Source organism: Leopardus geoffroyi, chromosome C2 (genome assembly GCF_018350155.1).
Source record: "Leopardus geoffroyi isolate Oge1 chromosome C2, O.geoffroyi_Oge1_pat1.0, whole genome shotgun sequence".
NCBI classification, from domain to species: domain Eukaryota; kingdom Metazoa; phylum Chordata; class Mammalia; order Carnivora; family Felidae; genus Leopardus; species Leopardus geoffroyi.
Window position 1 is genome coordinate 131342366 of NC_059333.1, and position 21849 is coordinate 131364214.

The 21849-nt window shown below is 42.3% G+C and overlaps 1 protein-coding gene across 3 annotated transcripts in view; it reads left to right on the top strand.

Moving 5' to 3' along the window:
- CPNE4 (copine 4) overlaps nt 1-21849 on the top strand; it is a 495629-nt gene that overhangs the window by 454698 nt on the left and 19082 nt on the right. For all 3 annotated transcript variants that reach the window (XM_045503637.1, XM_045503636.1, XM_045503638.1), the window contains 3 exons: nt 866-952; nt 4208-4267; nt 14290-14423. In XM_045503637.1, the coding sequence (XP_045359593.1) occupies nt 866-952; nt 4208-4267; nt 14290-14423 (281 nt within the window). The remainder of the gene's footprint in view (nt 1-865; nt 953-4207; nt 4268-14289; nt 14424-21849) is intronic.

Genomic DNA, 21849 nt, shown 5'->3' on the forward strand with positions numbered 1-21849 from the left:
GCTAATTGCCAGAGAGTGAAAATTGGTCTCCTGAGTGGAAATCCAAGGATCCAGCCCCCACAGAATGGTGGGCAAGAGTTTTCAGTGGCTCTTGGATGTTTGGCTTGAAGTTGATTTTGTCACATGAAGTCTTCTGTAGGCTTGAAAGGTTGATATCTGTTCTCCTAAGGCCCCCCTTAGCTCCCAGCTACCTCCTCAGTTTCCAGCCACTCCTGCAGCTCTGATACTATCCCTCAGAGAAGCCCCTTTGGAGATCTGTTGTGTCCCTGGTGTGATATGTATCACTCCATTATTTTATTTCTCAGGGAAGTTCTGTGCAAACTCATCATTATCCCCACTAATTTCCTATAGTCAGCACTCACTGTCTCTCAGTTTTCTGACCTTTTAAGCTAATTCCCACGCACTAAGACTCAACAGTGTGTTACTCAACGGTGTGTCTACAGATGTTTCCTTCCCTCTGGTGCTTGATTTGATCCTATTAATAGAAAGCATTTATAAGTACCAGGCACTTTTTTAAATGTGTTATGTGGATTAATTATTAAATCGTCACAATAATCCTATGAGATAGATACAATTACCAGCTCCATTTTACAGAGGAGATATCCAAGGCATAGAGGAATCAAGTAATTTGCCAAGGGTCGCACAACTGGAAGTGGAGGGACCGGAACTGGAACCAGGCAGCCTTATATCAGAGTCTCACTCAGCCACGCCTCCTTAACCACCCTCCCTCAGAATGCACGGGTTATCCCGCAGAAACCATTTGTCAGCCCTCAGATCCATGCCGTAGCACCTGGGGGCTTGGCTTCATGGAATGACTCCACTTCTTCCTAAGCAGGCTCCCTTGCTGTGGCCCCTCTTGTTGCAGGTGCAGTGGGAGTGCATCAACCCCAAGTACAAAGCCAAGAAGAAGAACTATAAGAACTCAGGCATTGTGATTTTGAATCAGTGCAAGGTACGTACATAGCCCTTCTCTTTCAGGAGTATGAAGCTAGGGCTGTCTGGGAGGAAGAGCTCAGACTGTGTGGCCAGAGGGAGAAACTGTCAAGGAGGTGTAGTGTTTTTTGTAATAAAAAACATAAAGTCCATGTTATAATGGATGTGGAGTGAAAAACATAAGTGTGGGTGGTCTTGGAGCTGTGGTGGCCCACTGCCACCATCCCTTCTGCAAAGACAGTCATACCCTCAAAGATGGGGAGTCCTGGTCACATGTCAGGCTCTTCTCTGTCCTGACAGCACCAGAGGGAGATCCCCCAAAAGGGGAAGACAACATTTCCAGAGCTCCTGCTATGCACCTGTCACAGTGTTCAGTGCTTTATATGTGGTGCCTCACCCATGCCGAAAGGGTACTGTGAAAACAAAGCAATGGAGAAAGATTAGAAGGCCTAGAAATTCCTCCCAGAAGGGCTCTAACTTCACAGAAAATCCCACATGCTAGTAATCAAATCTCTTAAATCATATCTGAAAATAATTCTGGCATTGGTTGAGTACTTACTATGTGAGAGTAACTATGATGAATTCTGTTTAACTTGTATCATAATGCTGAGATTTCTGCTGTCAACTGAGATCAGTAACTAGTCACACACATGGTAAGTTTAAGAGCTGAGATTTTAATCTATGCATGTCTAACTCCACCATATACAATTTGAATGCCATCTAGTTTCTCTCTGTGTATGTCAGCTTCCTTTTCCCAGATTGGCTTCTCCCTGGCTGCCAGGAGCTGTGGGAGCATATCCTCTCATAGCAAGAGCAATAGTAGAGGAAAGACTGATATGCCCACCCCTTGAACCAATCAGTGTATTAAGATTGGCCATCTAGGATCATTGTATTAATCATGTCTTTTATTTTCTATACTTTTTTGATGCATTAACATCTCTGGGCCTTGTGGGCTGGGTAGGAACTTCTCCCAGGGTTAGCTAATTCCTATAGATAGCCAACAACTTGCTTGTGAGCCTGCCTTTGATATGCAGACCAACCAATCCAGAGCCCATACCCCCAACCACCTCCTTTATCAAGCTTACACACACACACACACACACACACAAACACTATTCCTCTGTCCCTATATCTCCCTGGGTCCAGGCTTTACATAATTAGAGACCACCCCTATAGCCCAGAGTCACCAAAAGTATCCAAACTCTCCAATCCTAAACCAGTTTAACTGCTTACCATACCCCACTCATTCCTTCCCATGATAAAACACAATAAAGACTTCCACCCACACTTTCCTCTCAATCTTTCTGCCTTCTGACTGACCCTAGTGCTTTCCCATGTGGCCCCTGAGTGGCATGACATGCCTCCTACCCTTTGGGGAACTCTGGGTAATAAACTCTTCTTTGAAAGGCAGTTGTCTCTGGTCATCTCCCCTATCTATACAAATCAAATCCCAGGCACATTCAAAACATCCCTGTGCCCAGGGAAGCAGGAGAAAAGATGTGGATGAACCACTTCAGTGGTTGTCTGTCTCCTTAAGGTGCCTGTGATAAGTCTGTTTTGATTCTCCATGAATTGATCTTACAGTTTAGTGCTTGGGGCCAATATTATTCAACTCGTTCCCAAGTTCTTATTTCCTGGGTACATAGACAATAGTAGGGTGTCCCAACCATCAAGCAAAGCCAAGGGAGCCAGGAGCAGGCACTATTCAGGGGGCCAAGTGAACACCAGCCCTGAAAAAAGTCTGCCAAGAGATGTGTGCCACCTAGAGGTGGTACCTAGAGACACCAACATGAGATCTTGTGGGTCAGTCTCTGAGAAGCTGCCCTGAGCATCAGATGAAATCTGAAAATTGAGGGTCAAAAATCACAGTTACTCACTGTCCAAGTTAAAGTGGCCAGATGACAAACTTCATGACTGTGGGTATCGTGTCTGTTTTTCTCATCACTATATCCCTAGCATCTAGTGCATAGTGAGGGCTTTGTTAAATAAAATTTAAAAATTTATTGTTAAATAAATAAATGGATGAATATCACCAAGGGTCAAGAAGCAGAATCATAAGGAAGCAGAAATGAAGGCCAAAAATTGGTATGGCACATGAGAACACTGATAATCATGGTTGGGCAAAAAACAGAGACTATGCTGACTTCCAGCACAGAGGTCCAAAGGATGGACTATGCAGTCCATTTGCCACCATTTGAGTCCCACCTCCACCTTCTACTAGGTAGGTGATCTTAGCCTCAACTTCCTCCTCCACAAAAATGGCACAGTAGAAATAATAGCTCCACCTTTACAGGGCTGTCCTAAGAACTAAATAAAATTATGGATGTTAAGACCCTGACTTAGAGTTAGTCATTGCTGATCATGGCATGGCAGGAATCTAATGAATGGGAAACGGCCAGTAAAGGCCTTCTCAGGTAATTCCAATCCTGAAGCAGCCAACCTAGATTACTTGTGGTATTAAGAATGTTACCAGGACTGGAACTTAGACTGGGGAGCAAGAGTGAAGCCTAGTGTGAGACTTTATTAATTCCGAAACAGTGGTGTCCCTTGAAAATATAGTGTTAGCTCTCCCTGGAGGCATGCATGCCCCAAAAGAGGGGAGCAGGGCATGAATAGCTGCAGCCCTCACAGGGCCATCTGAATTAGGCATTGCTTTCTTTCTCTCCTATAAAATCAAAATTGGAGCAATTAAGCATCTGACTCTTGGTTTCAGCTCAGGTCATGATCTCATGGTTTCGTGGGTTTGAGCCCCATGGTAGGCTGATGCAGAGCCTGCTTGGGATTCTCTCTCTCCCTCTCTATCTGTCTCACCCCCAGTTATGCTGTCTCTGTCTCCCTCGAAAATAAATAAACTTAAAAAAATAAAATCGGGGTGCCTGGGTGGCTCAGTCGGTTAAGCGTCCGACTTCAGCTCAGGTCATGATCTCACAGTTTATGGGTTCGAGCCCCACATCAGGCTCTGTGCTGACAACTCGGAGCCTGGAGCCTGCTTCGGATTCTGTGTCTCTCTCTTTCTCTGTTCCTCCCCTGCTCTCACTCTGTCTCTCTCTCTCTCGCTCTCTCTCAAATAAATGCAGATTTTTAAAAAATTAAAAAATATATATTTATAAAAAAATGAAATCAAATCAAAATCAACTGACCTATCTCTTCCCCACAGATGTCTTTCTGCTCTTTCTTCTAGGTTAGCAGTCCAATGCCAAAGACTAAGGTTCCACTCCATAAGGAAATAGATCATGCTGTTACTAAAACGATTTCCTCTCCTCCTCCAATGCAGATCCACAAGATGCATTCTTTCTTGGACTACATCATGGGCGGCTGCCAAATCCAGTTTACAGTAAGTTGTTTCCATATTTGTTCATATTCATGGAGCAAGGTGTGGGGCATGGTGGAGGGTTGTGGGAATGTGGAGACAAAAATTTATTAAAACCCTTGGTCAGCTTTTTTCAGGTCTCATTGCTGAAATATTGTATGATATAATTTTTTTTCTTTTCTTTCTTTCGATATAATTTTTTAAAAGTGAGTTCATACTTCTGTTTTCTCCAGTGACTATGACTGTCAGGAAGTCATATCAGAAAAGTCATGCCACTCAACCTCAGGTGGTTTGGGAACCCTCCTCATGCTTCCCATTCTTTCAGTAATTGCATGAGGCATGGGGCAGTGGGCATGTTGCCAGATCCCATTACCTGGTGAGTAGGAATTGGAAGGAAGTAAGCCACTCTGGTAAGTCCCACTGACCCAAGGCAGATGCAGCCCAAAGACCAACACCAACGCCATGCCCAAGGGTCAGTGCCACGAGTAAGCCATCCAAATGGTTCATCAGGCAACGAAAAGGTGAATTCCAAAAGATTGGAGAATTAGGCTTTCAAAGTTGAGAAACAGAGTGTCTGGACTCAGTGGGTAGATCAGGGATCATTTCCTAAATATAATCTGTGAACCCATAGGATTTATACACTCCAATGATTTGAGTGGGTAGGCTGGGTCTCTTTAAGGTGCCTGGTAGGCCAAGCTTATGAATCCATCTGCCCTTGAATAACTTACTTTCGGTGGCCTAATATTCAAAACCCTCCCAGGTTTGGACAGATGTGACCTCCAGAAAGAGGATCCCAGATGGCAAGGATAGATCTGCTAAAACCTATAGGAAAGCAGCACGGCAAACAAGAGAACAACAATCTGAACAGCTTCTGCTCCCCATCTTGCAGATGTGTACTCGTGAAGGTCAGCCCTGTTTAGCTCCCTTGACTGGATCAGTCATGTGAGAAAATCAAGGCAGATGGGTTTAAATTTTTTGTCCAGGTTTGAGCCCAAGAGAGTAGACAGGACCAGTGTATTTCTGGGACGGGGACGGCAATACTCAAAGGACTAAAAGGAGCTGCAAGGGGTTGAGAAAAGCGGTAGTTTTATAGACTGACCTCTCCTTAGCTAGAAGCCTATCCTCTAATCTCAGAAGGGTCTGCCTATATCTTCTCTAAACTTGGGGCATGGTTCACTTACTCCTGAATAGGTATGGGTTAATTATAGAATTTGGTCATTTCTTTAGAGTCTAATGTACACCCACCCAGCCCTCCTGCATGCATACTGGCACATACAGAAAGTAGCAAACATGTTCATCGTGAGCACACACATCTAACTCCAGCTGTCCTATGGGTTCACTGTCGCACTGATGTATACACATAGAGGTAGAGACGCCAGCAATGTCATATAGGAGAGCTCCTGGAAATAGTGTCCCACAGTCTTAGGCAAAGGAGCAATTCAGGAAACTATTTATAGGTTTTCAAGGGAGAGCACTATTGATTTGGTTTGGAGTCTATAGATTCCATGCACTCGAACAACTCTATTCAACCTTCAGGGGCTTGCTCTGCCCTTGGAGTTGTGCTGCAAAGAGCCAGCCCCCGTGAACACCAGAAGTTTATCCCCACAGGGTCCCTAGCTCCACAACCTGCGTCCACGTGGCTTGCCTGACCCAGGCTGGCCCTCCCCTCCTTTCTCACCCCTGCTGATCCTCCCTAGCTGAGGAGGTACCACCTTAATGTATGTACCACTACTTCTCAGCTTCAGCTCCTTCTCCCTCCCTTAGCAGTTCAGTCTTCCTGAAACTCTTTGAATTGTCCTTTTATTAAGCTCTCCTGGATCATCCCTTCTGAGTGGGCCATTTGTTTCCCGTTAAGACCCTGGCCAGTACACTTTACAAACAGGGGCTGAGAGAAAGCTTTTGCACTTTCCACAGATGCCTGGTGCTTTTGACTCTACCTTAAGAATGTCAAAAGTGGAGCATCTTCCCCTTCAGGTGCCAGGCTGATGTGTGTTAGGTACTTTTATTGAATTACAATGGATCAAACCCTAACCTTAAAGAGAGGGAAGAATGAGGAAAAACAAGAAACCTGATGAATAAGTATGATACTAGTTTTGGCTTCAAAAAGCATCCTATGAACTTAAATGTTTATGCATCCATATAGCCTAATGATAAATACCAAAACCTTATTTGGGTTAATATGCATAAATGGGGTATATTTAGGGGAGTATTGGAGAAGGGGTTTGGATTAAGAATTTGAAGGGCAAGGGCGCCCGGGTGGCTCAGTTGGTTGAGTGGCTGACTCTTGATTTTAGCTCAGGTCATGATCTCACGGTTTGTGGGATCGAGTCCTGTGTCAGGCTCTACATTGACAACGCGGAACCTGCTTGGGATCCTCTCTCTCCCTCTCTCACTGCCCCTCTACCTCGCTTGCACTCTCTCTCTCTCAAAATAAATGAATAAAGTTTTTTAAAAAATAATTTGAAGGGCTTTTAATTTTGAAGTAATATGGTGGATAAGGGAATGTTCAGAAGAATCTTGAGCAGGACATTGAAGCAGCTGGGCACATGCTTTAGGGAACCAAATCTGGGAGTGTTTGGTGGAAGGCATTGAAGGTGGTGAGGAAATTATGAAAGAGACGCAAGCAGAGGGGTGCCTAGGTGGCTCAGTCGGTTACGCGGCTGACTTCCGCTTTGGCTGAGGTCATGATCTCGCAGTTTGTGTGTTTGGCCCCAGTCCAGCTCTGTACTTACAGCTCGGAGCCTGGAACCTGCTTCGGATTCTGTCTCCCTCTCTCTGTCTCTCTGCTCCTCCCCCACTTGTGCATGCTCTCTCTCTCTGTGTCTCTCTCTCTCTCTCTTTCTCTCTCTGTCAAAAGTAAATAAATAAACAAAGAGATGAAGCAAGAAGAGATTAACCATCCTGAGGACAAGTAAGAAGAGGCTAAATTAGCAGGACAACAGTAGGGGAGGCACTGTGGAAAGAGAGTCCCATAAGCCTTGGCCTATGATCGATCCAATGAAGAGACAGAAGGCAAGGGAGGATGATGAGTCCAGAGGACTCAGATCTTTTGTGCCTGACTGACAAAGCATGGTGATCCTATTCACGGCAATATGGAAATTGAGAGGAGCCACCGACGAGATGATGGATTTTATTTTGGACATGATGGAGGTATTTTCAGGCCTCTCAGTGTCGAGATGGCACCTATAAATATGGTCCTAGGTTTCAGGAGAGAAGTAGAAGCTACACACATATGGGTTTGGATGAGATGGCCAGAGAGAAGAAAACAGAGAAAAGTTGTCTCAGGGAATTATAGAAGATCTCCGTCAGGCAGCAAGGAGAAGAAGGGAAACCCATAGGAGGAGAAATGCCAGAGGAAAAGGTCCAGGACGGGGCAGTAACCCAAATGACCAGAAAGAAAATATTAAAAGATCAAGGGCAATAATCCCATATGCAAGAAGGTGAAGAATAAAAAACTGGGTCATGTGATAAAGAGGCACATATCACCTTTTGAAAGAGCAATTTCAGCAGTATGAGACAGGGAGACCCAGAAGTTAGGGTCTAAACAGAAGGTAAAAGAACTGTTCATTCAAGAAGGTTGGCAACAAAAGGCCATATTTCATTCTTTCTCATTGCCAAGTAGTATTCCACTGTGTATATAAACCACAATTTCTTTATCTATTCATCAGATGATGGACATTTAGGCTCTTTCCATAATTTGGCTATTGTTGAAAGCGCTGCTATAACCATATATTTTCACTCTTATGTGGATCCTGAGAAACTTAAGACCATGGGGGAGGAGAAAAAAAAGTTAGAGAGGGAGGGAGCCAAACCATAAGAGACTCTTTAAAAACTGAGGATAAACTGAGGGTTGATGGGGGGTGGGAGGGAGGGGAAAGTGGGCGATGGGCATTGAGGAGGGCACCTGTTGGGATGAGCACTGGGTGTTGTATGGAAACCACTTTGACAATAAATTTCATATTAAAAAAAAAAGAAGTTTGGCAAGATGGGGCAAGAGAGGAAAAGGAGGATAGCAACTTGAGTATCAAAATAGGGGAGGTTTCAGGCTAGAATCAGACCATAAGCAGAGGAGAAGCCTCAGTGGAGTGAACAAGATTAACAATGCCAAAAAGAGCCTTAGTCAATGATTCTTTTTTGGTCAACGGCACCACTTGAGAATCTGATACACAATCCATATCCTCTCCCTGGAAAATGCACACACCCGATTTTGCACACAATTTCAGGAGGTCAAGGGCGCTCTTGAGGACATTTCATCTCCTCATGCAAATCCTCGGGTCATAAGACCTGGAGGGCAACCGTCAGAGGGCAGACTTGGAGGAGGTGGATGGAGGTGGAACAGACTAGAGGGCAGGGGTGGGGGCTGCAGGAGGAGTTCACTGTGTTTGGCACATGGCAAAGCAGCCAAAAATAAAATTAGATAACTAGAATTTCACACACAAAACACAAAATTATAGACAGCACAGAAGAGACAGGCACCATAAGGTGTTTGGAAAGAAAATGGTAGAAGAGTTCACCATTTCCTTTGAAAGTTATTGCTTTCCCAGATGCATAAAGATGCACTTTGTAAAACAGATTTTCAGGGATAAGCTGTATGTAAATTACAGCACTCGTTTAGGTGGATTATGATAAAGTCATTTTATTTATTTTTTCTTAAATATGAAATTTACTGTCAAATTGGTTTCCATACAACACCCAGTGCTCATCCCAACAGGTGCCCTCCTCAAGGTCAATCACCCACTTTCCCCTCCCTCCCATCCCCCATCAACTCTCAGTTTATTCTCAGTTTTTAAGAGTCTCTTATGGTTTGGCTCCCTCCCTCTCTAACTTTTTTTTTCCTTCCCCTCCGCCTTGGTCTTCTGTTAAGTTTCTCAGGATCCTCATAGGAGTGAAAACATATGGTATCTGTCTTTCTCTGTATGACTTATTTCACTTAGCATAACACTCTCCAGTTCCATCCACGTTGCTACAAAAGGCCATCTTTCATTGTTTCTCATTGCCACGTAGTATTCCATTGTGTATATAAACCACAATTTCTTTATCCATTCATCAGTTGATAGACATTTAGGCTCTTTCCATAATTTGGCTATTGTTGAAAGTGCTGCTATAAACATTGGGGTACAAGTGCCCTATGATAAAGTCATTTTAAATGATTATAATGATTGATGATAACATAGGGACATGTTTATGACATAACATTAAGTGAAAAAAAGGAATGTAAAGCAGAGCCACCCTATGGTTACAACCAGGTAAAATGTTTATATATTTATATATATGTAGAGAGAGAGATAAAATCTAGAAAGGAAAAGAAAAACAAAACATAACTTGCTTGCCAGTGGAATCCTTGAGGAACAAGGATTGTCCTTGGAGGCATCCTTGACCTCCCTAAATTGTGTGCAGAATTAGGTATGTGCATTTTGGGGAGACTGGATATAAATCTTGTATCAGATTCTCAAGTGGTCCAGGTGACCCTCAAAAATGTATTTTTTCATATTTTCAGATGGCCATTTTTATTATTTCTAATTTTTTAACATTAAGGGTGATGTTGCTTTCCTTTATCTCTGATTTTGTAGTCTACATTTTGGCAATATAATATTGCTATAATAAGCTGAATGTGGCTCCTCCCACATTAACCTTCAGCCTAAAGAAAAAGAACACGTATTACAAGGTGGCCAGCTATTCCTATTTCTCAGGAAATCTTTCCAACACTAACACATGTCCACACTGTGTCCCAGTTTACGTTTTACATCTTTATATCCCTGACTAAACACTGGTGGACTCTGGTATAGACCTCTGAGAAAAGAGAATGAGCCCTGGGTTGAAGAGGGGAATGCTTTGCAGTCTGCAGGAAATGAACGGGGTGACCTCAGGAGTCCTTTCCATCAGGTCTAGGTTCCTATTTCTTTGCCCACAGTGGCGCTTTGAGGAGGTAGAAAAGCACAAGAGTTTAATCTGTCAATTAAGAAATGGTTCAGACTGAACGGTATCCCCACCTACAAGGCTTATTGTTACAGATCCAAATTGTATACAAATATAAAACAAACAAGCAAAAAAACAAATCTCTTGTCCCAGCAGACGATATGGCAAAGGTTGACTGCACGTTGATTGCAGAGAGATTAGGCAACTAACCAGAGGTTGGTTCCCAGCAGCTTCGCTTAGAAAACACCCAAGAGGTTTCAAATGGCTTGTTTGTCACAGGCAGAGAAGGGAATCTGAGGAGTGGGCTTGTTTTGTGTAGAAGCTAAAAATGTCCAATGATAGATGCTCATCACTGGCTTCCAGCCTTTTCCAGGAAGCAGCTCTGCACTGGGGACTTGGTGGCAATGGAGGGAAAATTTCACATTCCTACTTTACAAGGTCTTGCAAAGCTGCTCCACAGCTCTGCTTAATGATGAGTGAGGCCTCCTGGGCAGAAGGGGAGAGGAACGGGCGGGTGCCTATTCTTGGACCACCTGCTGGGAAGATTGGAGCACATACCAGAACCACAGGCTTTCGTAAATGCTTCATATCAGAAAATGAAAACGTAGCCGCTCTGCAAGCTCACCAGCATTCAGGAAGCAGGCGTCAGCAGCCACCTCCACAAACTGGCATTTTTCAGTCATTTCCTTGCTTTTATTTCTCAACTTAATCCCGTCTTTCACTGCCTCCCTGTTGCTTTTTAAAATAAATCTAACCTTTCACTCTGTTCTCCTTCCACTAATGCTAACTTAAAGAGCACAGAGAATTCTTGGTAGAAGGCCACCTCCTGAAGATATTTTATCTCCAGCTTCATCAGGGCGACTTTAGAAACCATCACTTGCCAGGGAAACAAATCTTTCAGCTGCTGTGTACTTAAGACTGTCCATTGCTTTCTAGTCAATGATAAAATATTTTTGTTATGAGGAATGGGAACTATAGAAAGGGGTGGGTGGTAAGGATCATTGATTTATTTCCCTTTTCACCATGTAATTTTTAAGTTCATACCTTTTCCCAAAGCTCTATCAGAGTCTCCAGAGCTAGAATGGCCTCTGTGGTTGTCACAGATACTGGGGCCATCCCCATGGGAAAAGTGGAGCCCTGCCCCCACCTCCTGCAAAGGTCTGCCTACAGAAAAAAAAAAATTAAAATTTCCATCAGTCTTGTTTGTATGTCTAAACAGCACCACCAAGAGCAGGCAGCCCAACACCAACCTTCTAACAGTGATCTTTAGGTGGTTCCATTTTCCTCTAGATGTCGTTTCGACTTCCAAAGAAATGTGGTTACCTCCCTTTCTCTAACTGGCATCAATCGGTCACCAAATCCTGTTCATTTTCTATCCTTAATATCTCTGGTCACAATCCCCTTCTCACCATCACCTCTGCCCCACACTAGTTTGTTAGGCATAACAGAATTATTCCAAGCCTGGGGATGAAGAGTTGATAGAAATGAAATGACAAAATAGGGCCAGAATGAAGAAGCAGGAGAGTAGAGAGGCGCCAACAATGCAAAATTTAAAAAGAGGCAATCACTCTCAAGATTGTGCAAATGTAGGGTCAGCTGGGAATGAAGTCCTTCTTGAATTGACACCCTCATCACCAGTCTTACCTTCCCTTGGTCCCAACCCTATGATGTGTGGCTTTATTTTAAAGTGTTTTGTTGCCAAAATCTGCGTATGTTCACCCAGACATTATACACACTTCTTCCCATAACACAACATACTCATTCGGGTGTTATATCTGGGCTTGCACGCTGCCACTTGGTGCCTGCATACTTGGAGGATCTTTCCCATGCCTGGGGAGGAAAGGGGGACATTTAAGTTTCTTGAGTTGTCATTTTTCTTTATGGATGTTTTCTCCCTCTGGTGTTTATATGACCTGATTTTACTCTCTGGCTTTATATCAAGACACCAGCATGTTTTTCTCATTATGGAATACCCTTGACACTCAGGTAATCAACACACAGGACAATTTTCAACTGCAGCCTCAAGAAGCATAGGTAAAGGATTGTGGTGATCCTTGATGAAGAACATCATAAACACGAGCGCGCGCGCGCGCGCGCACACACACACACACACACACACACACACACACACATTAATTGCCCTATTTCTATATTTTACAACTGTTTTGATTATAAACAGCTGTTCATTCAAAGGCCATTCTCTCCTAAATTACTCTAGCTGCCTTGTAGCTAGTGTCCCTACTTCCAGGCTAAATCCTCTCCATTCTTTATAGTCATAAACATACCCATGTGACAACTTGGCATGTTAGCCACAGCCTTATGTTTTCTTTGGGGTATATAGTGGCATAATGGAGGAAAAGCCTTTGGAGCCGTATAGACTGGGGTGTGAACCCAGCTCCATCACCAGGAAATTTCATCACCTGTGGGCCTCAGGGTCTTCATCAATGAAAAGGAATAACAATCTCTGCCTTCCAGAGTTCTTTGATGAAAATAAAATAACATAACACCTGGAAAGCAGATAGCGCAGTGTCTGACACAGAGTAGGGTTTTAACAAGGGCTAGTCCTCTCCCCTTTGTTATCTAAAGTAAGAGCATCTCAGGGGTAGGAAAGCACCTTGCAGTTTTTCTCCACGTGACCTTTCCTTTTGAAACATTATTAGTATTAGCATCTTATCAGCTGGTACTCCCTTGTTGAAAACATCTGGTTATTCCAAAAATAGAATTTGCATCCTGCTTAAATTTCTTTTCAACATAATCCTGGGAGAGGTGAAGAAGAAAAGGGGAAACAAAATCGGTGATGATAAGAAATAACTTCATGAAAAAAAAGGGGGGGAGTGTAAGTGAACTCCTGGTAGCCTATTGCTTTTCTTCTTCTAGTCATGTGGATTGGATTGCAGCATTACAGTATAAGGTGTGGCTGACATTTTCCCCTATCAACCTTACTCTTATAGGCTGATCTCTCAGAAGCAGAAACAGAACACAAAGCACCTTTTCTCTGTCCTTCCAGAAATAACATCCACCCTAAATAAACCCAATGGGATATTCCAATTATTTGTCATAACGGAATGTTGTCAAATAACATGCATGTAGCATTTCCCATCTGCAAGATTATAAGAGAAAATAAAGCCTCTCTGTCATTAGTAAGTGGATTCAGCTGAGTCCTGAAGAGAAAGGGAAGACACAACAGGAACATCTCTATCTTTTACTGCAACTCCTTTTGTTTTAATTCCCCCATCCTTTCTCTCTACCCCCCACCAAGCTAAAGCTTTTTTGTTTGTTTGTTGGTTGGTTGGTTGGTTGGTTGGTTGGTTGGTTTGGTTTTTTTGAGAGGTGTTTGCTGGGCTAACTTTTATTTAAATGGTAATGATGCTAGAAACCAAAAGAAATGTTTCTTCTCAGTTTAGCACTCTCCAGGCTTGAGCCTTTTGTTGTTTGTTGATGTTAAGAGTGTTAAGTGGGTCAACTTTTATTTAGATAATGATGCCAGGGGTCAGAAAAAATTTCAGAAGTTCAAAGATAATATCTCCTTGGTGACAAGGCAGAGGATTCCCTTTTCTGCTTCCCACCGACTATGCCATAGCATTCAGCTTCTTCTCTGGTATAGGCAGGACTTCTCGCTGAATGCCTCACTCAAAGCTGCTTCTTGCAGAAAATTCATTATAACCACTTCAACACATCTCTCTGCAACTGGCTGCACACGAAAGTATGACAATGGTGTTCTTCTATAGACCACATCTTTAACACAGAATGTAGTTTTAAGGGATTTTACCTCTGCCTCACAAACAGAATTGTCCTGCCTGAAGAGCACAGGACTCTTTTCTTAGTGAATTATGAACTGAGGGGCAGATATTCCATCCTTCCTCTTGCTGCCTGGCAACGTGGATCAGCAGTGTCTGGGCTTTCTGACCTCCGTGTCAATCTCAAGTTCTGTTTTGGGATTGGGGGAGAGGAAAATGGAAGACTACAGAAATGGCCTCAACCAGATTAATAACTTCTCTCACTTTCCTTCTTGGCAGGGTACGTGATGTGCTGCTTTTCCCATCCCTGGCCATGTCTTTTCTGTGGCTGATCACAATTCCTACCAGATGCATTCACTTTAAACCTACCCATTCTCCTATTTTCTCTTCCAGGTAGCTATAGATTTCACTGCCTCAAATGGGGACCCCAGGAACAGCTGTTCCCTGCACTACATCCACCCTTACCAACCCAACGAGTACCTGAAAGCCTTGGTGGCTGTGGGTGAGATTTGCCAAGACTATGACAGGTACAAGACCTCCGGTCGTCCCAGGTCTTATCATCTCTCTGTGGGTTCTGATGGTCCCTGGATGATCCTTGGCAGGAAAACAGACGTGCAGTCAGCAGTTACCCGTACTGGGCTCATGAAGCCACAGAATAGAACCTTGACCCCAAATTTTATCCTCTCCACACCTAGAGAAGCTGAGTTCATGCCATGCTCACCTGGGTCACCAAAACCAAAATATCCTTTCTCAGCTTTCTTATGTGGCTTGCAAAACTACTTTCCATCTTGTGAAGTTTCGGAATGGGTCTTGCTACTCAAAGTTTGGGCCGTGGACTAAGCAGCATAGCACCACCTGGGAACTTAGAATCCCGAGCCCCACTCCAGACCTATTGAATCAGAATCTGCATGTTAACAAGATTCCCAGATGATTTGTGTGCACTTTGGAGTTTGAGAAGCACTGGTTTATTGGACATTTTTGAATCTAACCCTCACATTATACCTTATGTTGTAGGTATTGTTTAACAGAAGAGGAAAGAAAGCTGGGCAGGGAGGTTAAGCTATGCACTGTCATTCAGCCTGAGGCAGGATTTGAACTGAGATCTATTTCCTCCTACCGTTTAAGCTCCTAATCACTGTGTTTCACTGACTTCAGAGCTATTGGTAACATTAGTAGAGGGTGTGTGTCTGCCCACGTGCACATGTGTGTGCCCATCCACAGAAGTGTGTGTGTATGTGTGTGTTTGTATGTGTGTATATAGATAACATGATTTTGAGATCAGACTGGTACTACAGTTATTTTTCCTTGATGGTAAATATTGACCTTTCCCACCAAGAGAATTGTGATTTACATAAATTACATTAAACTGAATTTATTTTGCCTTTCCAGTATTTCCAGGTTGAGATGAAGTTGTTCACATGTTCAAGAAGGTTCTTTGAGGTAGAACGAATATAAATATAAATATGGATACATCTCAGTTGAGTCATTAGTGTGTTTGTAAAACAAGGCTAGTTAGTAATAAGAAGCAATAAAGTGAGCCTTTAAATCAGGAAAATAAAGAAAGTGACTCTGTCCTCTAGTTTCAGAGAAATTTTATGGGACAGCATGATTTCTGTTCTTTCTAGTGTCATAACCAGTGGTAGGTATATTAAAAACCCCTTGCCCCAGGCACCAGAGGGGATGAGACAATCTAGTGACCAGAATGTGCAGAGAAACCAACAGGAGAGGGATAGGAAAAATCTCATCTGTGTCCTCCTGCTGGTGAATCTCTGCATTCGGCTTGGTTATTTTCAATAACTCAACTGGGTGTGAGGGCAGTTGGGGAATGAATAAACAGATCCAGTACAATCACACAGCCTTAAACACTCAGGCCTTTGCTGACACTTGCCCTCTTATACAGTTAGAACAGAGGGCAATAGCATTTTAAATTACTTTGTTAAAGTGATACTTCTTATACTTAACCGAGGTATCGACTGTGAAGACAACTTGAATTTCAGCTCTGATTTCTTTTGGCCCAAATACAGGGAGTATTCCTAGAGAGGGTATATATCATATGGAGAGTTCTACCAAGGAGAGAAAAAATTAACAAATTGCCTCCCCACTGCCAGAAACTTCTCCAGACATACCCAAGATACCAAAACAGTCATTTTTTCCTAACATGCACATGAATGATTTAGTGCATGATTTAGTATATACATAAGAGGCAAGAAAGAAGGAAGAGGATGTATCTTCAGGATTCTTAATAATTTTAAATCATGAAATGCTCATAAAAGAGATAAAGTAGGTAAAGCACTCGATGCAATACTATAAATACATGCTGCTTAATAATAAAATTGACTCAGACTCTAGGGGAGAAGGCAGTATAATAACGAATTCCAAAGAGAAAATTGGTGGTTTGACCAGAAACTAAGATGCCAATGCCCAGAGCCTTGGCTACGGTCCTGCAGCAGATTTACAGGATGATCTGGAACAAACCGCTGAACTTCCTGTTTCCTGGTTACTTCACAGGCAGGATGCAGATACAATCCAAGTGACCCATACATCTTTTAGAGCTATTATCCTCTTATAATATAAAAGCCAGGCAAAGCCTGGAGAGCATTTAGTATTCACTCTAAAATACAGATTCAACATAAAAGTAAGGTATTATACCTTAGGGGTTACATAAAGAATTACTGTAAATGATTCTTTTTAAAATTTTAAAAGGAAAATAGTGAAGTTATCAGCCCATCTGACCAGGAAAATCAGGTTTCCGCAGTTCAGTGGAACTATACATGTATACGTATATGTGTACATATATATATATACGTATACATGTACATATATACATATACGTATACATATAAAGAAGGCAGCTCAGCATTAAAAGGGGCAAATGCCTAAGGAAGAAAAGAACTGAAAAGCCCAGGCGCTCTTTTGAGAGACTCCCTGGAAGAATGTGTAATGCAAGCCGCTCATTTGAAAACTGACAAGGTTCTGCAGTTTCTCCTTTGCGTGGGTGGATAGACAATAGACAGGCAGAGTCAGGAAATTTCAAGTTGGGGCTTTGGAATTAATTTATTCTCACATCAAAGTCACTGAGGTTGATGTTCAAAAGAAACACTTGAATAAAAACTGACAGAAGGCGTCGTTCCCCCTCCTGCAGAGACGGAGAGGTTTTTAATCCCCATGAGCCTTAGAAATTGCTCCCAGCCTCTGACAGCCAAGGGTTTTCTTTCTGCCTTGTACAGTCATTGCTAAGGGGTCATTACGAGGTGATCAATGAAGTAGAACAGCTTGGAAGATGCATAAAGCCCTTCTCAGGGTGCCTTGAAGGGGAAGCTTCTCCACAAATTTCTGGTCCTAAGGCCAGAAGACAGTCCTGCCAGCTCACTCTGTCTCTTATGCCTCTGAAAGAGAGAACACTGCCCATTCCCTCCCCTTTGCGTCGCCAAGCATGCACACATGTATGTGTGTACACACACATACACACACACACACACACACACACACACACACACACACACATAAGCTCATATATTCCCTGTTGGTTGTAGCACTTGTCCAGCTCCTATGAACATCCTGGTCAGGCTGCTCAAGACCAAGTGACATCCATTCTGTGAGCCCAGCAGAGGTATGGATCTCTGACCACCTGGAATGCCCTCCAATAAAAGGCTGGTCTGTCTGCTATCGATAGAGTATAGATACTGAATACGGTGCTTGGAAACACAGACTGCCATTTTATGGATGCGACCACCCCAGCATAAGGTGGAGGTTTCAGCACCTGAGGCAGGAGTCTTCCTCCATGGTGTGCTAGGAGGCAAAGTTAGAACTGATACCCAATCTGACAGGTACTGGGTTTAGAATCCAAAGATAGGTTCATGTCACAGTTCTACCTTTTCTACTCTACCAACACCAGTCAGTGGTTCTCAGCCTTGGCTGCACATTGGAATCATTCGGGCAGTCTTAAAATATGCTGATACCTGGGCCCCACTCCAGAGGTTTATTAGTCTGGTGTACATCCTGGGGAATTCTAGTGGGCGTCCCAAGTTGAGACCCAGCGTTAAATCGGGAGAGAATGGGTCAGATGGAATGGCTAAGGACCAAGCAGCACCTATTGGCTGCCAGGTACCTCACATGGTGTTGTAAGGACAGAGATAAATTAACAAAGCATAATTTCCCCCCAGCTGGTTCACAGTCTCAGGGAGAAAAGGGCTTGTAAATAAATCGCAGCCCAGCTTGGTCAGGGCAGCTGACTGTAGACGAGGACTGCATAAAAAGAGAACGATTGACTTTCTCCTTTGTGGGAGAAGATGTAGTCAAGGAAGGCCTTCTGAGGATGGTAAGTTCTGGGAAATTTAGTTGTTATTAGAACATGAATGGACTTATCTTTATTAGTCTGAATTGTTAGACCCAACCCGCCTCCTACAAAGGGCAGAGTCAACAGGAGTGGTAGAAAGAGCATGGGGTCCCAGCGACAAATAGACCCTGGGTTCAGACCCCAGCTCAGCTACCTCTGTTCTGAGGTTTACATTCCATGTGCCTTGGTGTCATTGATTTCAAGTGGAAGTTTTCTCTAACTTTCCTTGAGGAGCAGTTGTAAGGGTTAGATGTACAGTGGCTAGCTAGCACATGTTCGGCCTGTTATACTCAGTAAACGATAGAGACTATTATCTTTGACAGTCTTAATTAGGTTTAAAAATAAACTGAACACAAAAGGAAAAAGGATTATGGTGTCAGATCTGAAGGACATTTTGGACCAATGACCTTTAATTTTTAGTTTTGAGCATGTACCCCTAAAAATGATTTTATAAAAATGTGTAACCTCACACATTTTTACATTTACATTGACATCTAATGTTTTCCATTATGAGTTTAAATAATGGCAAAGAATGGAAATTCTAGTGTATTGTAAATATGAACATTTAAAAATAAAACTCTTACATAACTCTTGTGAATGCATCCAGTAGAATGTAAATGCCATAGCTATATGATCCATCATCCATTTTAAAAATGCATGAACAAGCTCTTTAGTTGGAGTTGAGAATTTTAATTATTTCTTTTTTTCATGAACTTGTATTTTCACTCCCCTCCCCATAGAATTTCATCCTAATGTATCATTAAAATTTGGGTTCAAAATTCTTTTATTGGTCACTGTATCATACATTTCTATAATAAAAATACAAATATAAATTTTAAAATATCTAGTTTCTAAAATGTTCTGTGTTGAAAAGGTTTAAAGTATTTTTTAAAATCTTCTGTTTGAGTTTTTATTACAATCATTATTAGTGCATAATTGACCAAAAGAACAAATGTATTGGAAATTTCAGTATTTAATTATTGCCCATAAAAAATGAAAACTTTTAATGAAACAAATAGTGAGGGGTTTTCCCTAATTAGTTTACAATTTGTAGATGAATGCTATCCATTACTAAAACGGAAGAGTCTACTTTCAATCCTATTCCAATTTTTTTTACCAATATAAATACTAAGAAAACCTGTTCTTATAAATAAGTACATGGTAATGGAAAGAGTTTGACTAGCAGTTTTACTCATTTCTTTCAACTCTAAGTTATACATGAAAAAAATCACATAATGGTTTATCACCACAATGTATTTTTAATGATCTACCAGCTGATATAAGCACTTTCTACAACTTTTTAAAGCAAAAATTGGCAACTGCCCAACTTGCAAAAGGATTTGTTTCCTCATTCCCTTATTTTCTGCTGCAGAGTTTTTACACTAAGGAACAATGCACCATTGTGGTTAAGATTCATAATGGGTAAGGAGAAGGATAATTGTGAAAGGGAAAGGTGTGAATGGAGAGCAGGTCTTTCTATTACACCTGTTCCCAGAAGATCAATTTCAGCAGAGACTACATAGGAGCAGAGGAACTGAATATTGATTTCCTTAAAAAATAAATAAAATCATGCCCTACTATCCCCAGAAGGGCATTGCATTTCCATGTACCCCAGTGTTAAGACCACTGCCTTAGAGAACAGTCTTAATTAAGTGTCTAGGTGTTCTGAAATGCCAGTTTGCCTTGAGTCGGTCTCTGTTTCCTTATGGATGAGGTCATTTGTCTTTATTTTTATTACTCTCTTGCTTTGTCTCAAAGTCTTCCCTAACTGGAGGGTTAAAATGGTGTTTGAAAATAAATCTTCCATCTGGAGATCCTTTAACCATCAGTCATTCCCTAAGAAGTTCAGGACTCCATGCTCATTACCACTGAAGACCATGGGCTCTTTTATTGTATTTTATGCTGTTCTATTCCGGTAATAAGAAATATTGCCAATAGCAATGTGGTAACATGCTCATGAGTTTTCCAAGTTCACAGATTCCACCAATCATATTCCTAGTAGTTGCAGAGTGGCCCCTTTACTCAGTGCTGAGTGCCCTTTACTCCAATCTCAAGTTCTTTGAAGTGCTGGCATATGGATGCTTGCTTGTGTGCTCAACCTGCCTTCTCTTGCCTCTTGCATAAGACTCCTCTCTGACTAGTTTTATTTTTTAATCAGGAAGAATGGAAGTGTAAATCTATTGTGCTTATGCTTGAAAGTTTTTCTTTGGTATGTTTGTTAGTTAGAGACTTCATGGTGGCTAACTTCAGAGAATTGATGCCCTCCTGGGTTATTAATTATTCTTCTTGTAAGTGAGGCATTTTCCCTGCCTCCCTGCTCTTAAAACTCAATTACATAACAGTGCATCATGCTCAGCAAACCTCAAATCCCCAGGGTGGCTTGGAAGGTATAAAAAGAATATCCTTAAGGCTGGAACATTGGTTTGGTGATTAGAAATGGATGGAATATTAGATCTCACCCTTCCCGAACTCCTCAAAGAAAAAAATAAAAGGTATGGAACCTTCTAGGTTTCTGTTTTGACTTTTCGGAGCTATCTCTGGGTTGGAAGAACCAGGACCCCTTCTCCAACCCAGAAACTTTTCTTCCATACCTACTTACCCTGAAAGGGCCTCTGAAATCTCCCTCATAGATTCCCTCTCACAGCTGCCTGCCCTTGTCTTGGTTAAGTGGGGGGGGGGGGGGGAGGGGAATTACTGTGGCAAAGTATTTCAGTATTTCCAAGGACCAGAAGTATGTTTTTTCTCAGAGCTGTGGCTGATCCTTTATAAGCTGTTGTGTTTTTCTATTTATCAGTATTAATACCTTTTCTGCTACCTGCTAGATGCAGTGCACCACAAAGCCCATATCTACACAACAGTGAGGAAAAGGGAGAGCTGGTGATTTTCTGGAGAATTTGACTAATTTCAAAGAATGCTGGCTTCCTCATATCTCCTACCCAACCTTGCTCAAATTGGCTCATTTTGGTGAAGTTTTATCAAAGCCATCATTGGCTACTAATGACCTCTAAATCTGTCAGTTGGTGGTGGGTGAAGATCTGGCTTTGGTACTTTGACTTCTCTGTCAGCCTTGTGGGGAGGGGGGGTCCCCTCTTATTGACGGAGCCATTCAGGGACAGTGAGCCCTAATGAGTTTCCTTTTCTCCTTGACTAACTCTGCAAAGAACTGAGAAATGTAGGAATTGTTCCAAGAACAAATCTCGGTGGTATATTTAATGGAAAAGTAAAAGGTAGATGGCATGAGAAGAACATTCCTTTGCTGACAGCAATACTCCAGAACCCCACAAAATTTGCCTAAAGAGAGTCTTACCTGTTGTCTGGTCAGGGGATCAGTTAGTGCCAGAAGGAAGTGCCAGAAGGAAATCACATTTAATGCTATATATAATCATTAAAGTATAATGGGACGACAGAAAAGGCACGGGCTTTAGAATCATACGATCCTCCCTGGTAAACACCTTAGGCCACTTTCTTAGCTTTTCTGAGACTCGGTTTATTCATCTGTAAATAGGAATAATAAGTAGGTGGAAATTCAAGGGGAGTGTGAGAATTAAAACAAACATGTACATTGCCTAGCATCATACCCGGCAGATTGGATGTGCCAGTTAAGGTTAATTCTTCTC